Source organism: Schistocerca piceifrons, chromosome X (assembly GCF_021461385.2).
Source record: "Schistocerca piceifrons isolate TAMUIC-IGC-003096 chromosome X, iqSchPice1.1, whole genome shotgun sequence".
NCBI classification, from domain to species: domain Eukaryota; kingdom Metazoa; phylum Arthropoda; class Insecta; order Orthoptera; family Acrididae; genus Schistocerca; species Schistocerca piceifrons.
In genome coordinates, this window is record NC_060149.1 from 18,410,509 (window position 1) to 18,426,965 (window position 16,457).

A 16,457-nucleotide genomic window follows, 5' to 3' on the forward strand; every position below is an offset into this window, starting at 1 on the left:
GGCATTTTAGACTCCATGTTAGATATTTTTTCTAGTTTTGGTCCATACTACCATCTCCAAAAGTTTGTCGGTGGAGTTCTGGTTCACCCTGCATAGAAGTTAATAGGCAAAACATACATAATACAATGCCAGGTTGCAGTTGACTGTGGAAAAAATAATAGTATTAAGTGGTGTCTCCTTTCGAAAGCCATTTCCGTTGTGGTGAAGATTACAATTTAGTTTAATTCTGGATAATATTCCACAAAGAAATGTCATTACCACAATCCTCAGACAGCTACAGTTCCAAAGGAAACAGGGATGCAAGCACTAGTAATCTAAACACTTTAATCAGACAGCTAACGAAACAGAAAATGACTTACACAGCTGTAATCTTGAAACACTGGAGACTATACTAATAACTCTTCAGTCTTTTACTTATCTATTCTTTTGAATGATTTAGGTGTTTTTTGCCATGTGGTGCTTTGAGGCAAGGCAATCCACACAAAAAACTCAACATATTTTACAAATCACAGTTTTCTGTATGGGCCTTTTGTGCGAGAGCAAATATTACATTATCTGATTGGATTTGATTTTTGTCTACTTCTCTCATCCTTTCTCCCTTCCCCCTATCTGTCAGGGAATTGACTGATGGAAATGTCGACACCATAAACAAAGTGTTCGTGGCATATGTGCAGTGTGCCTGAAACACAGAAAAGTAATGAATTGCACAGCTTTCACAATACCCTCACAAAACTTGAACAGTATGGAGCTGATTCCATAGCACAGGAAAACTGCAGATCAGATAATGACTTCTACAATCCTTAATGACACTGCAGAGATCAGACTCAAACCCAGTAACCGACAAGCACACTAGGTGCATGTTAACAAGGCAATCATTCATAAATACATGGGAGGCTACCTTGTCTTTTCTAAAATTTCACACATATTGAAATATCTTAACACCATAAGTATAATGGATATGACATGACTTAACCAAGTGCACAATCATTTAGGTATCAACAATCACTTAAAGACGATTCTGAAATATGTCCTGAATTTCTCTCATCAAAACTTATCAGACTTAATGATAAACCTCTGCACTCATGTGGTGTGAATTGGTAAAATTATGTACCCACTGCATGGGGATGGAGGATATCTTATTTACTGGGATAGTCCTTTATCATCAACCAAGGAAGCTACTAACAGCTAATTAATGCTAGATATGATATAACATGGGATCACAACAGTCCTGCCTACTGTATTAGAGGGAGAAATTATATTTGGTATTCAATTAAAAAGAAGGAAAAATAAGATTGTTAGAACACTGTTGTCACCATGCCATAGGGTCCCATATTTGTTTTCCAGAGCCTGTTCAATGCAAAAATATTATGAAGTAGTTGCTTGAAAAACAACAAAAACAACACCAACAGCGTCCTAATATCAGACAACTATAATCAGGACGAATGGCTGAGGATAATCATATTTAACAGAAAAAAGTAGTTAATATACTTACTAGGAAAGTGCTGTGCCTTTCACTAAACATATCAGCAGTTACACTAACAAAATTGTTACACTGGATTTTTATGAAAAATTCCCATTTATTAACAAAAAAATAGATACATCATCTGCATAGCAGTAGACGACAATTTGCAGTAAAGCTTATTGAACAGTTTTGCAGTTTTAAACAGCCTTTGGTTTCAATAATTTAATAAAATATACAACATGTCTATGTACAAATTAGCACCTTATTACTGAATAGTCTCAACAAAAAGAAATATTTAAGTTTTTGTCACAACTAAAATTTATAGGTATTACCACTGTGACATGGAATGAACAGTACACACTGCATAATTTTATCTACTCAGCAAGAATAAATTCTTACAATACAATTTCAGTCTTTACACCAATGTTACATCCCGCACATTTTACAACAAAAATATTTTGTACAAAAGGTGTTCTAAAAATAAATATCAGTTGCCATACAAATATACTCCTTGTATAAAATATTATAAGAAAATGAAGATTTGACTCCAACGTTCTACATATCAGGACAATGTAAAACAACTACAAAAGATACATGAACAGTGAACTATGTGTCTCATGTAGTTAACAAGAGATCAGACTTTCCACCAGATTTCTGAAGGAACCTGGAAAACCCCTATTTTTTACCTTTAATGGTGTTATCAGCTAGCACTCTGTCCCAGTACTGAAGATTTTCGCTGCAATCCTGGTACTATATTACTAGTCTTCTGAACAACATCAAACATTTGATTTCCATATTTCACAGTAGATGCGACTGCTCCAAACATGCGGTCCATCAGACCTTTTTGAACAGGTTTATCCACTTTCTCTGGAGATTCATTAACTGCAAAAAAGTAAAAAAAGTTTCTACATAATGTCAAATAAAAGACACTAACCTGGAAGTGAGCGACCTACAGTTAGTACACAAATGGATAATATCCTAGGAATGAAGTCTTGCTGTCAATAGTTAAATTACAAATACAGTTCAGAATGAAATTTCACTCTGCAGCGGAGTGTGCACTGATTTGAAATTTCCTGGCAGGTTATGACTGTGTGTGCAATAATTACTCTATAACTTTTTTCGAAGCAGCTGGGTGCTCGGTTTCTCTTTTCATTTTCTGCAGAAGAAAAGTATCAAGTATGGCATGTCGTATCAGAGTTTTAGTACCTAAAAACTCTTAGAAAGTTACTTCACACATGTATACATCTTTTAGTATGGCTAACTCTTAAGTGGTCAAGCCCTACTCTCAACTGTAGTAAATTTGTGATAAAATGACTCATTTATACATTCTCCCTCCCTGCTTAGTGCACTGACATTTGGCAGTATCTGTACTGTTTGGCCGCTGAAAATTTTGCCATCGAGAGCTCTGAGAATGGAAGGAGTACAATGTTTCTGGCTGATGGGTGAAGAAACAAGTAGGCCAACTACGCTGTTTAGTGCCGGCAACTTTGTGCACCATTCTTACCATTTTCTATTGCAGAAACGACATGCTGAAGTAGTTCATATAAGCTGGCAGTAGCTTTGACAATTTCAGACTTCTACTGACAAGTACTAATTGCAGGTAGAGGTGAAGTTGTAGCAGCAAAACAATAAACTGAATATTTAATAACATGTAACTCAGACACTGGTTTTCTTTGTACATGTTTAGTGTATGACTCACTCTCAGTCCATGATTTTTGTGTGCTGAATGGTGTACTGAAACATCATGAATGACAGTGAGACTTAACAAGACGAAGAAAAGTCAACCATTATTCAGGAAACTGACAAAAACACACACATGAAGCATGTTGATATTGCAAAGAAACTGAACATTCCTCCAACATTAAATACAACAGTGGGAAAATGAGAAAGTAATTAATGCAGCATATTTGGAAGGTGGAAACGACAAACAAACAAGTGTAAGACACTCAGTTTCCAGAATTGGAAAATGGCTATTGTAATGGGTAAAACAAGTTCCTGCTTTGAGTATTTCAATTGTGGTACTGTGGCTCATGCTAAAACTCACAGAGTTCAAAGCACCCAGTGGTTGGATCAAAAGGTTCAACAACAGATGTAATTTAGTGTATAAATGGCTTCGATGTGAGGCCAGAAGTGTAAACCTTTATACTGTCGAGTCACGGAAAAATACTCTCATCTATCATGGAAAGTACAGTCCCAGATGAAATGGGATTATTTTTCACTTTATACCTGAAAAAACTCTGTTCGGAGGAGAGAAAAAGAAATGGCACAATGGAAAATTTAGTAAAGAGAGACTAACTTTGTTATGTTGTAGTGAAAGTGGAACTGAGAAGTTGGTGGCACCGTAATTGGAAAGGCGAAGAGTGAACAATTCTTCAAAAATTGTCTGGACATTCGAAGCAAATACATGTCTAATGAGAAAGTATGGGGAATGACAACTATATTCAAATAATTCTTCCATGTTTGGGATGCAAGGTCAGGTGTTAGAACCACGAAAATCATCCTGTTTGATGACCACTGTACACCACATCCCAAAGATATGTCATATCTATGTAATATAAATTGAGTGTTTTTTCCTTCAAACCGTATAAGCCACCTTCATCCACTCAACTAAGTCATTATAAAATGCCTGTAACAAAAATACATAAAGATTCTTATGCCAAAGCAGACAGCATGTCTTTATAATGCAGTGACAAAGATAATGGCCTTGGGTGCTACGCACTTTGTAAGAAGTGCCTGGGATTCCATGCAAGAACCAACAATCTCAAATTACTTTAAAAGAACTGGTTTTCATCAGATACTAAATAACAGGGCAAGGAGAAAACGCTGACCATCTTAACTTCAACGCATATGTTGAATGTAACGAAGGTGTTGCCGCCTGCCAGTCCACAACAATTTATGAAGCCTTGCAGGAACAGATGGATGGAAAACAAGAATAATGTGAAGATGAGGATGAACCAGAAGCTTTGCCAGTTCCTACAACATTGAAAGCTGTAAGGTGGAACACACACACACACACACACACACACACACACACACACACACAGGGTGTGTCCATTGATCGTGACCGGGCCAAATCTCTCACGAAATAAGCGTCAAACGAAGAAACTACGAAGAACGAAACTTGTCTAGCTTGAAGGGGGGAAACCAGATGGCACTATGGTTGGCACGCTAGATGGCGCTGCCATAGGTCAAATCGATATCAACTACGTTTTTTTAAATAGGAACCCCCATTTTTTATTACATATTTTTGCAGTAGATACAGAAATATGAATGTTTTAGTTGGACCACTTTTTTCGCTTTGTGATAAATGACACTGTAATAGTCACAAACATATGACACAATTTTAGATGAACAGTTGGTAACAGGTAGGTTTTTTAAATTAAAATACAGAACGTAGTTACGGTTGAACATTTTATTTCAGTTATTCCAATGTGATACATGTACCTTTGTGAAATTATCATTTCTGAGAACACATGCTGTTACAGCGTGATTACCTGAAAATACCACATTAATGCAGTAAATGCTCAAAATGGCGTCCATCAACCTCGATGCATTTGGCAATACGTTTAACGACATTCCTCTCAACAGCGAGTAGTTCGCCTTCCGTAATGTTCGCACATGCATCGAAAATGCGCTGACACATGTTGTCAGGCGTTTTCGGTGGATCAAGATAGCAAATATCCTTCAACTTTCCCCACAGAAAGAAATCTGGGGACGTCAGATCCGGTGAATGTGCAGGCCACGGTATGGTGCTTCGAGGACTAATCCATCTGTCATGAAATATACTACTCAATACCGCTTCAACCGCACACGAGCTATGTGCCGGACATCCATCATGTTGGAATTACATCGCCATTCTGTCATGCAGTGAAACATCTTGTAGTAACATCGGCAGAACATTACATAGGAAATCAGCATACATTGCACCATTTAGATTGCCAGGGATAAAATGGGGGCCAATTATCCTTCCTCCCATAACGGGGCACCATACATTAACCCACCAAGGTCACTGATGTTCCACTTGTTGCAGCCATCGTGGATTTTCCGTTGCCCAATAGTGCATATTATGCCGGTTTATGTTACCGCTGTTGGTTAGTGATGCTTCGTCGCTAAATAGAACGCATGCAAAAAATCTGTCATTGTCTCGTAATTTCTCTTGTCCCCAGTGGCAGAACTATACACGATGTTCAAAGTCGTCGCCATGCAATTCCTGGTGCATAGAAATATGGTACGGATGCAATCTATATTGATGTAGAATTCTCAACACCAAAGTTTTTGATATTCCCGATTCTCGCGCAATTTTTCTGCTACTGATGTGCCGATTAGCCGCGACAATAGCTTGAACCCCTACTTGGGCATCATCATTTGTTGCAGGTCATGGTTGATGTTTCACATGTGGCTGAACACTTCCTGTTTCCTTAAATAACCTAACTATCCGGTGAACGGTCCGGACACTTGGATGATGTCGTCCAGGAAACCGAGCAGCACACACAGCACATGCCCGTTGGGCATTTTGATCACAATAGCCATACATCAACACGATATCGACCTTTCCTGCAATTGGTAAACGGTCCATTTTAACACGGGTAATGTACCACGAAGCAAATACCGTCCGCACTGGCGGAATGTTACGCGATACCACATACTTATACGTTTGTGACTATTACAGCACTATCTATCACAAAACGAAGAAAGTGGTCCAACTAAAACATTCATATTTCTTTATGTACTACATGAATATGTAGTAAAAACTGGGGATTCTTATTTTAAAAAACCCGTTTGATCTAAGGCAGCACCATCTAGCAGGCCAACCATAGCGCCATTTGGTTTCCCCCTTCAAGTTAGACGAGTTTTGTTCTTTGTAGTTTTTTCGTTTGATGCTCATTTCGTGAGATATTTGGCCCACTCACTATCAATGGACCACCCTGTATATATGAGTTGACCATTGAATTGTGAGAATAAGAAATAAATTTTATGGGTGACACTAAAAAATTATTATATAAATTATTACATCCCAGAGAATTTATGGTTATTCGCTCCATATATGAATGAAATACAGAATTTTTACACTCCAAAGGAGTGAGAGGCTAGTGCCACATCTCACCGCCTTGTGAATGCCTATGGTACCTAGTCTAAGGTGTACGATACATCGATAGTTTGTTGACACGACAACTCTTATCCAATTACCAGGTGTGGTATTCCAAATGTGTTTCCAAAAAGGCACATTTTGAATTATAACTTGGTGAGATAGTAGTGAGGTGCTAAGAGATCATATATTGCCATAAATATGGTACCCTTAATCCCACATTTTTACTCCTGAGAAAAATCTTCTCATGACCAAATTAGCTATTGTTTGGCACTGTTTTCCCCACTTATGATGTTAAAAATCTATGGTCCCATTAAAAACAAGGCAAAGAAATTTCACTCTACAGTTATTATTATTATTATTATTATTATTATTATTTCTTTCTTTCTTGTCTTAGACGTTATGTCTGATTAAAAATGGAAGGTGATGAGGACCTTGATCAAGCGCGACTTCCTTTTAACTGTACGGTATATGTTACATTGCATTTAGGAACTTTCGGGTAATTGAACAAGTGTCAATAATTACAGATTTCTGTAGTTGTATATATAAGTTTGGATGTAGCTGTATTGCATTGATGTACTGGTGGATATTGTGTGGTATGACTCCTGTAGTTGATAGTATAATTGGTATAATGTCAACTTTATCCTGATGCCACATGTCCTTGACTTCCTCAGCCAGTTGGATGTATTTTTCAATTTTTTCTCCTGTTTTCTTTTGTATATTTGTTGTATTTGGTATGGGTATTTCGATTAGTTGTGTTAATTTCTTCTTTTTATTGGTGAGTATGATGTCAGGTTTGTTATGTGGTGTTGTTTTATCTGTTATAATGGTTCTGTTCCAGTATAATTTGTATTCATCGTTCTCCAGTACATTTTGTGGTGCATACTTGTATGTGGGAACATGTTTTATAAGTTTGTGTTGTAAGGCAAGCTGTTGATGTATTATTTTTGCTACATTGTCATGTCTTCTGGGGTATTCTGTATTTGCTAGTATTGTACATCCGCTCGTGATGTGATCTACTGTTTCTATTTGTTGTTTGCAAAGTCTGCATTTATCTGTTGTGGTATTGGGATCTTTAATAATATGCTTGCTGTAATATCTGCTGTTTATTGTTTGATCCTGTATTGCAATCATGAATCCTTCCGTCTCACTGTATATATTGCCTTTTCTTAACAATGTGTTGGATGCGTCTTGATCAATGTGTGGCTGTGTTAGATGATACGGGTGCTTGCCATGTAGTGTTTCCTTTTTCCAATTTACTTTCTTCGTATCTGTTGATGTTATGTGATCTAAAGGGTTGTACAAATGGTTATGAAATTGCAGTGGTGTAGCCGATGTACTTATATGAATGATTGCTTTGTGTATTTTGCTAGTTTCTGCTTGTTCTATAAAGAATTTTCTTAAATTGTCTACCTGTCCATAATGTAGGTTTTTTATGTCGATAAATCCCATTCCTCCCCCCTTCCTGCTTAATGTGAATCTTTCTGTTGCTGAATGTATGTGATGTATTCTATATTTGTGGCATTGTGATCGTGTAGTTGTATTGAGTGCGTCTAGTTCTGTGTTGCTCCATTTCACTACTCCAAATGAATAGGTCAATATTGGTATAGCAGAAGTATTCATAGCTTTTGTCTTGTTTCTTGCTGTCAATTCTGTTTTCAGTATTTTTGTTAGTCTTTGTCTATATTTTTCTTTTAGTTCTTTAATATTTGTATTATCTATTCCTATTTTTTGTCTGTATCCTAGATATTTATAAGCATCTGTTTTTTCCATCGCTTCTATGCAGTCGCTGTGGTTATCCAATATGTAATCTTCTTGAAACTTCCTGGCAGATTAAAACTGTGTGCCCGACCGAGACTCGAACCCGAGTTCGAGTCTCGGTCGGGCACACAGTTTTAATCTGCCAGGAAGTTTCATATCAGCGCACACTCCGCTGCAGAGTGAAAATCTCATTCTGTAATCTTCTTGTTTAGTGTGTTTTCCCTTGACTATGCTGTTTTTCTTACATTTGTATGTTCCAAAAGCCATATTTATATCATTGCTGAATACTTCTGTTATCTTTAGTAATTGGTTGAGTTGTTGTTTTGTTGCTGCCAGTAGTTTTAGATCATCCATGTATAGCAGATGTGTGATTTTGTGTGGGTATGTTCCAGTAATATTGTATCCATAATTTTTATTATTTAGCATGTAGGATAGTGGGTTCAGAGCAAGGCAGAACCAGAAAGGAGTTAATGAGTCTCCTTGGTATATTCCACGCTTAATCTGTATTGGCTGTGATGTGATGTTATTTGAATTTGTTTGGATATTAAGTGTGGTTTTCCCATTTTTCATTACTATGTTTAGGAACTGTATCAATTTAGGATCTACTTTGTATATTTCCAATATTTGTAGTAACCATTAGTGGGGTACACTATCAAAAGCCTTTTGGTAATCAATGTTTGCATAGTGTAGCGACCTTTGTTTAGTTTTAGCTTGATATGTCACCTCTGCATCTATTATCAGTTGCTCTTTACATCCTCGTGCTCCTTTGCAACAGCCTTTTTGTTCTTCATTTATAATTTTCATCATCATCATTATTAATTTTATGGCCTTCATTGGACCACTGTAGTCAAAAATACAAGGTTATAAACAAGTTGTTACACAGGGATACAATTTGGCTCAACAATAACTTAATATGATATTTAAGTAATATAATTATTTGCGTTTATTCTTATATGAAAGGTGTTTTGCTCTTCTGTCTGCCCAATATTTCTTCATTCTTTCAGATATTTTCTTTCTTTCTTCATTTGAGACCACTCTTCCTGTACTCCTTTTATTGATTTTCATTTGTAGTCTGGTTTGCGTGTCTTGCAGTATTCTGGTTTTCTCTGTCTTGTTTTTTAGGTCATCTACTGTAATTTGGAGTTCTTTTATATCTTCCTTAATTTCTGTGATCCATTTAATGTCGCTCTTGCTATTCCACAATTTTTGTATTATTTTTTTAATAATTCTGTTTTCTGGAGTTCTCATCAGATGTCCAATTAATGAGATGCGTTTCTTCCTGATCGTGCTCATGACTGGTTCTATTTTCTTATATACTGTTTCATTTGATGCTATTCTCGAATGTCCATTTATTTTGTACTGTTTACTTATACATGTCCTAATTATTCTTCTTTCTATTTTTAGTATTCTGTCAATTTCTGCTGTATTAATTGTTTTGAAGATAGTTTCAGCTGCATACGTTATTTCTGGTTGTGTAACTGTTTTATAGTGTTTTAATTTTGCATCTATAGATAGGCTTTTTTTGTTGTATGTAGTTTTGGTAATGTAATTTGCATAGTTCAGTTTTTTTATTCTATTCTGCCATGATGGCTTCTCATTTAGATTGTATGTTATTATTTCGCCTAAATATTTAAATTTATCGACAATTTTGATTTCCTGTTCTCCTATTGTAATTTTGTTTGCAAGTGGTGGATCAGTTAGCATAATCTCCGTTTTTTCAAATGATATTCTAAGGCCTACTTTCTCTGCTATTTCTTGTTGTGATTTCACTTGTTGCCTGGCTTCTTGAACAGTGTTGGCTAGGAGAGCAAGATCATCAGCGAATCGCAAGCAGTTTAAGCTAATATCATCTTTTGCACTTCCAATTCTTATCATCTTTGGATTGTACTTGTACGATTCTCTCATTATGTATTCCAGTGCACAGTTGAACAGTAATGGTGATAGGCAGTCACCTTGTCTTAAGCTTGTTTTTATGAGGAATGGTTCCGAAATTTCTCCTCTAAACTTCACTTTTGATTTGGTGTTGGTTAGAGTGGGTTGTATTATTTTAATTAGTTTTGGATGGAGTCCTAGATTTCTTAAAATTTTTAATACCGAAGGTCTGTGGAGACAGTCATATGCCTTCTTAAAATCTACAAATGTTATTGCCAGAGGTTTGTTCCATTTCTTGTAGTATGCCATAATCAATTTTAAACTAATTATCTGCTCTGCACAGCTTCTCCATGGTCTGAAACCTCCCTGATATTCCCCTAACTCCTGTTCTAATTGCTCCTTGATTCTTTCATATAGGATCTTGGACAGAATTTTGTATGTGCAATCTAGGAGAGAGATTCCTCTGTAGTTGTCTGGGTTGCTTTTAACTCCCTTTTAGTGTAGTGGTTGGATGATAGCTGTGGTCCAATGTTCGGGGAATTGTTCTGTTACCCAAATTTTTGTTAGAGCCATGTGTAAGGTGGTTTTGACTGTGTCACTTGCATATTTCCACATTTCAACAAAAACCTGATCTTCTCCACATGCCTTATATTTTTTTGTTCTTTAAGAATTTTTTCTACTTCTTGGAAAGTTGGAGGGTCTAGTTTGTTAGGTTTGGTTTTTACTGGGGTATTTATGTTGATTTGTAGTTCTTCTGGTTCCTCGCAATTCATAAGTTTGTTAAATGCTTTTGCCATGATTTCTGCATTTTCCTTGTTACTGTGTGTCATTCTTCCATCTTCATCTTTCAGTATTAGTGTAGGGGCCTCATATTGTTGTTGTCTCCCAAAGATTTTATAGTAGTTCCTGGAGTTGGTTTTATGATAATTACCTTCTATGGAGTTTATAATATCTTTATGGAATCCTCTCTTGATTCTTCTAATATTTTGTGGGAATTTTTTCTTTCATTTTTTAGGTTGATGGCATTATCTTCAGTTTTGTGTGTTTGAAACTTTAACCATGCTTGGTGTCTATCTTCATGGAATTTGTCACATTCTGATGTCCACCAGGCATGTTTCCTTCGGGGGTTCAAGGGAGCTAGATTCTCTGCTTCTTCTTTAAGATTAGGCACTAGTTGTTCTAGATCATCTGTTAATTTGATGGTTTGTGTTATTTGTTGGTATTTATTATTTTTAATTAGCTGATGTGGGTCAAACCTCCTTTTCATTTTATTAGTTTTTCCAGTCCTCTTCTTTAACGGAGTGAATTTCATTTTAATTTTAACTATATAATGGTCTGAGCCTGTGTCTACTCCTCTCAGTACTTTAACATTGTGGATCTCCTTATGAAAATTTTTGTCCATACAGACATGGTCTAGCTGCCACTCCCCCTTCCTCCAGTCTGGATGTTTCCATGTTTTAAGTTCACTTGGCTTCCTCTTAAAGTATGTTGATTTAGATATTAGGTTGTGTTCTCTGCAGAGTTCTACGAGTCTTTGACCGTTTTTGTTCGTAAATTTATGTGGACTCCATTTTCCAATTATATCTTTATATTTCCTTTCTTTTCCCAACTGAGCATTGAAATCTCCCAATAAGATTTTTACATTCTTTTTATTTACTCTATTCACAGTTTGTTCTAGAAGGTTCCAAAATTTATCTACCTCTTTCTTTGTTTTTGTTAGACAATTTTTTTCCATTTGTTGGGGCATGAGCATTTATTATTATATAGGTTTTATTCATTGTTTTAAAGCTTAGAGTCGCTATTCTTGGTGATACTGCTTGGAAGTCCGTTACTGAATCTATTATTTTTATGTTTACTAAAAACCCTGTTCCGAACTGGGGACAGTGTTTCATTGCCCTCGGTCCTGGTTTCCCATTATAAAAATGGGTCCTCTGTGGTGTTTCTCATTTCTTGGATCCCTGTTATTAAAATTTTTTGTTTATTTAGTTCATCTGTGAGCTCCTTGAGTTTTCCGGTCTGAAGTAGTGAGTTTATGTTGTGTGTTGCTATATAATTTATTTGCTCATGTTTGATCTTCTTTTTGTGTTTTAGTGTGCATTTTGATGGTTGCAAACACTCCGATTCATTACTGTCTTCTAGTTGACTACCCACCGAATCCGATGTAGCCTTTTCCTGCCTTTTTGAGCAGGGCGGTGGAATTTTTTTCCTAAAAGACCTTTCCATTTTTGACTTTCGAAGGTTGTCACCCTTAGTTGGAGCAAGCTCCGATTTACAGCTATGGTTGTTAACCACAGAGGGTGTGTTTGGTCTGCGAGAGCTATTTTATTTCACTCAAGTCCGCCGGTAAACCGGTGAGGACTTCCCTATCCGCCACCTGGGACGCGCCACGTAGGAGTATCACCTCTCCTCCTATTATGACAGCATAGTAGGTTCGTGGTTAACTCTACAGTACCACCATTACTAACTGCTGACTTCGCAAACTACACAGAGAATCTTCAGAGGTGAAGGAACACTGCCACTGGATGAGCTAATTATGAACAGTATCACCCATAACAACATGTACAAGTGTAAAACACAAGAGAATCAAAGTGCTTTACATGATTGCTCTTCCCAACAGAATACAAAACAGGGCAACTTTATCCTCAAATGCAGGTTTATGAGAGTTGAATGAAACACTGATATGGCTTCAGTCTCTCTGAAAAGTTAAGTTGACAGAGTCCTAGTAGCAAACTATGTGCATTAGCTTATTAAATTTGCCGTACCCACCTGTACTCTGAAAAGGACTATGTACACCACCCCCCCTGCCCCCCCCCCCCCCAAAAAAAAATTCCCAACAATTTAGCCAAACATTTGCCAAACTTTAATTCATACAGGGCAAATTTGGAATGCTGTTTAAAATACTGTACACACTGTAGATCCTGCCCTGATCATCCTGTGATCTTCATGTAATCTTCAAGCAGCTGTTGAAGTTATTCACCTCAGCTGCTCCTAATATTACGAGAGACTGTTTGATCTAGGCTTTTATGAGTCAGGCCTTTATGTCCAGGCAAAAGAAAAAGCTAAGCAAGTTCATCATTTGATTCCTAATATACACTATAATGTGCTTCATCTGATACAGTTGCTACCTCTACAGCTGATCCTTTAAGTTCATTAGTTTCAACAGTTAATCACACAGTGAAAGGACATACAAGACATACAAACAAACATTTTAGGAGTACCATGATGGAATATAGTTTATCATTCTGCAGCTTGTGAGTTAACGAGCATTTCGCTCTCATTTAAGTATATGGCCGAAAGAGCCAGCCTTCAGGAATTGGGAAAGAACACTGTCGTCTAGGACTGCGTGCCACAAAGAGCGCAGCTTCATAACGAGATGGGGAAATTCACAGGCGTTTATTGTGCTGAATGAGGCCTAAGTGCTGTAGTGTGTGAGTGAGACAGACAAGAACCTACGTCATAGGGAAACCCTGTAGAAGCTGTTTGTGGCCAGGGAGTGTTAAATATGCCACACCTAAGATTGGCCATAAAGGGAAACATTTATAAAAACTATTTAATTTTGTAGTAATTCAGAGAATGAAGCCACAGCAATTTTAATCTACCATCCTTAATAAATTTTCATGGTGATCCCAATAAAACTTGAATATTGGATCATATCTATAATAGTTTAGTATTTGCTGTTAAAATGAAATTAAGTTTTGTAACAAAGACCTGAATGCTGAAATCTGAATGCTTTCGTCGATCTTAACTATCGACATTTCATATAGAAGTACATCATTAAAATGACAAATGTTGTAAATATCAACTCTGTAACTTTATTTGTTTAAAGATAGAGTAAATTTAAATTACCAGTATTTTCAGTTAAGCATCAGATCATCATTTCCTCCACACAAAACACACTGAACTATGACAGCACGACATCTTATTGAATCATTAGGTAATAGAATATCTGTTGTAAAGTTTAGTGCATTACAGTTAATTTTGTTCTTTATTTATTTATTTATCAGAAAGCACATTGGTGCAAGGCTACTGGCCATGACATTCAAAGTTAAGAAGGAAATTGTATTGGTTTCATGTAAAAGAGTTTAACATTTATTAGGTAATACATATTATTGCTACTTTATTTAGAACGTGAAAGTGGTCAAGCTTTGACTATTTAAATATGTTAAAATGTAAAATAATGTAGAATAAGCTGTGGCCGAACAGGTGGACAGCTTCAGGAAAGGTAACTGCACTAGTCAGTTGAGCGAGGATATTCGGTGAACAGGAAACGCGCACAGGGACGGGCAGAGGGACAGTGGTGGTGGTGATGTGAAAGCAGACTGTCGGTCTTTAGGTAGCTAGGAAGTGAAACAACTTAGAAAATTTCACATTTTGTGGTATCGCAGGACTTAGTCTCTGAGTGATGAGAAGCCACATGCCTGGTGTAAACTCTAACGTTTCATGTAGTTAACAAGGTGGAGTATGGACTTTTAATTCGCGATGAGACTGTGAATGATCGAACTGCGTCACATGGATATTCACTCGAGTGTAATAGTAATTCTATATATAATCACTTTCACTACCAGTTTGCTTTCTGAATAAACATTATTCTAACCAAATCACAACTGTATGGTCTACATCATTTATGGGTCGTTAATTTAGCTCCCGATATTATCATCATTTCTTCCCTTTCTCAGACGTTATGTCTGGTTAAAAATGGAAAGTGACGCAGACCTTGATCAAGTGTGACTTCCTTTTAACTGTATGGGATATGTTACATTGCATTTAGGAACTTTCGGGTAATTGAACATGTATCAATAATTACAGATTTCTGTAGTTGTATATATACGTTTGGATGTAGCTGTATTGCGTTGATGCACTGGTGGATATTGTGTGGTATGACTCCTGTAGTTGATAGTATAATTGGTATGATGTCAACTTTATCCTGATGCCACATGTCCTTGACTTCCTCAGCCAGTTAGTTGTGTTAATTTCTTTTTATTGGTGAGTATGATGTCAGGTTTGTTATGTGGTGGTGTTTTATGTGTTATAATGATTCTGTTCCAGTATAGTTTGTATTCATCATTCTCCAGTACATTGTGTGGTGCATACTTGTATGTGGGAGCTAGTTGTTTTATTAGTTTATGTTGTATGGCAAGTTGTTGATGTATTATTTTTGCTACATTGTCATGTCTTCTGGGGTATTCTGTATTTGCTAGTATTGTACATCCGCTTGTGATGTGATCTACTGTTTCTATTTGTTGTTTGCAAAGTCTGCATTTATCTGTTGTGGTATTGGGATCTTTAATAATATGTTTGCTGTAATATCTGCTGTTTATTGTTTGATCCCGTATTGCAATCATGAATTATTCCATCTCACTGTATATATTGCCTTTTCTTAGCCATGTGTTGGATGCGTCTTTATCAATGTGTGGCTGTGTTAGATGATACGGGTGCTCGCCATGTAGTGTTTTCTTTTTCCAATTTACTTTTTTCGTATCTGTTGATGTTATGTGATCTAAAGGGTTGTACAAGTGGTTATGAAATTGCAGTGGTGTAGCCAATTTATTTATATGAGTGATTGCTTTGTGTATTTTGCTAGTTTCTGCTTGTTCTATGAAGAATTTTCTTAAATTGTCTACCTGTCCATAATGTAGGTTTTTTATGTCGATAAATCCCCTTCCTCCTTCCTTCCTGCTTAATGTGAATCTTTCTGTTGCTGGATGTATGTGATGTATTCTATATTTGTGGCATTGTGATCGTGTAAGTGTATTGAGTGCTTCTAGTTTTGTGTTGCTCCATTTCACTACTCCAAATGAATAGGTCAATATTGGTATAGCACAAGTATTTATAGCTTTTGTCTTGTTGCTTGCTGTCAATTCTGGTTTCAGTATTTTTGTTAGTCTTTGTCTATATTTTTCTTTTATTTCTTCTTTAATATTTGTATTATCTATTCCTATTTTTTGTCCGCATCCTAGATATTTATAGGCATCTGTTTTTTCCAGTCGCTGTGGTTATCAAATATGTCATCATCTTGTTTAGTGTGTTTTCCCCTCGACTATACTATTTTTCTTACATTTGTCTGTTCCAAAAGCCATATTTGTATCATTGCTGAATACTTCTGTTATCTTTAGTAATTGGTTGAGTTGTTGATTTGTTGCTGCCAGTAGTTTTAGATCATCCGTGTATAGCAAATGTGTGATTTTGTGTTGGTATGTTCCAGTAATATTATATCCATAATTTGTATTATTTAGCACGTTGGGTAGTGGGTTCAGAGCAAGGCAGAACCAGAAAGGA

General features: G+C 36.4%; 1 protein-coding gene across 2 annotated transcripts in view; it reads right to left on the minus strand.

Annotated features, from left to right (window-relative positions):
* Positions 1-1,577: 1,577 nt before the first annotated feature.
* LOC124723124 (epoxide hydrolase 4-like) overlaps positions 1,578-16,457 on the minus strand; it is a 98,302-nt gene continuing 83,422 nt past the window's right edge. Inside the window, exon 5 of one of the 2 annotated variants that reach the window (XM_047248310.1) lies at positions 1,578-2,344. In XM_047248310.1, coding sequence (XP_047104266.1) covers positions 2,163-2,344 — 182 coding nt within the window. In that variant the 3' untranslated portion in view covers positions 1,578-2,162. The remainder of the gene's footprint in view (positions 2,345-16,457) is intronic. The other variant, XM_047248309.1, reaches the window with a different exon arrangement.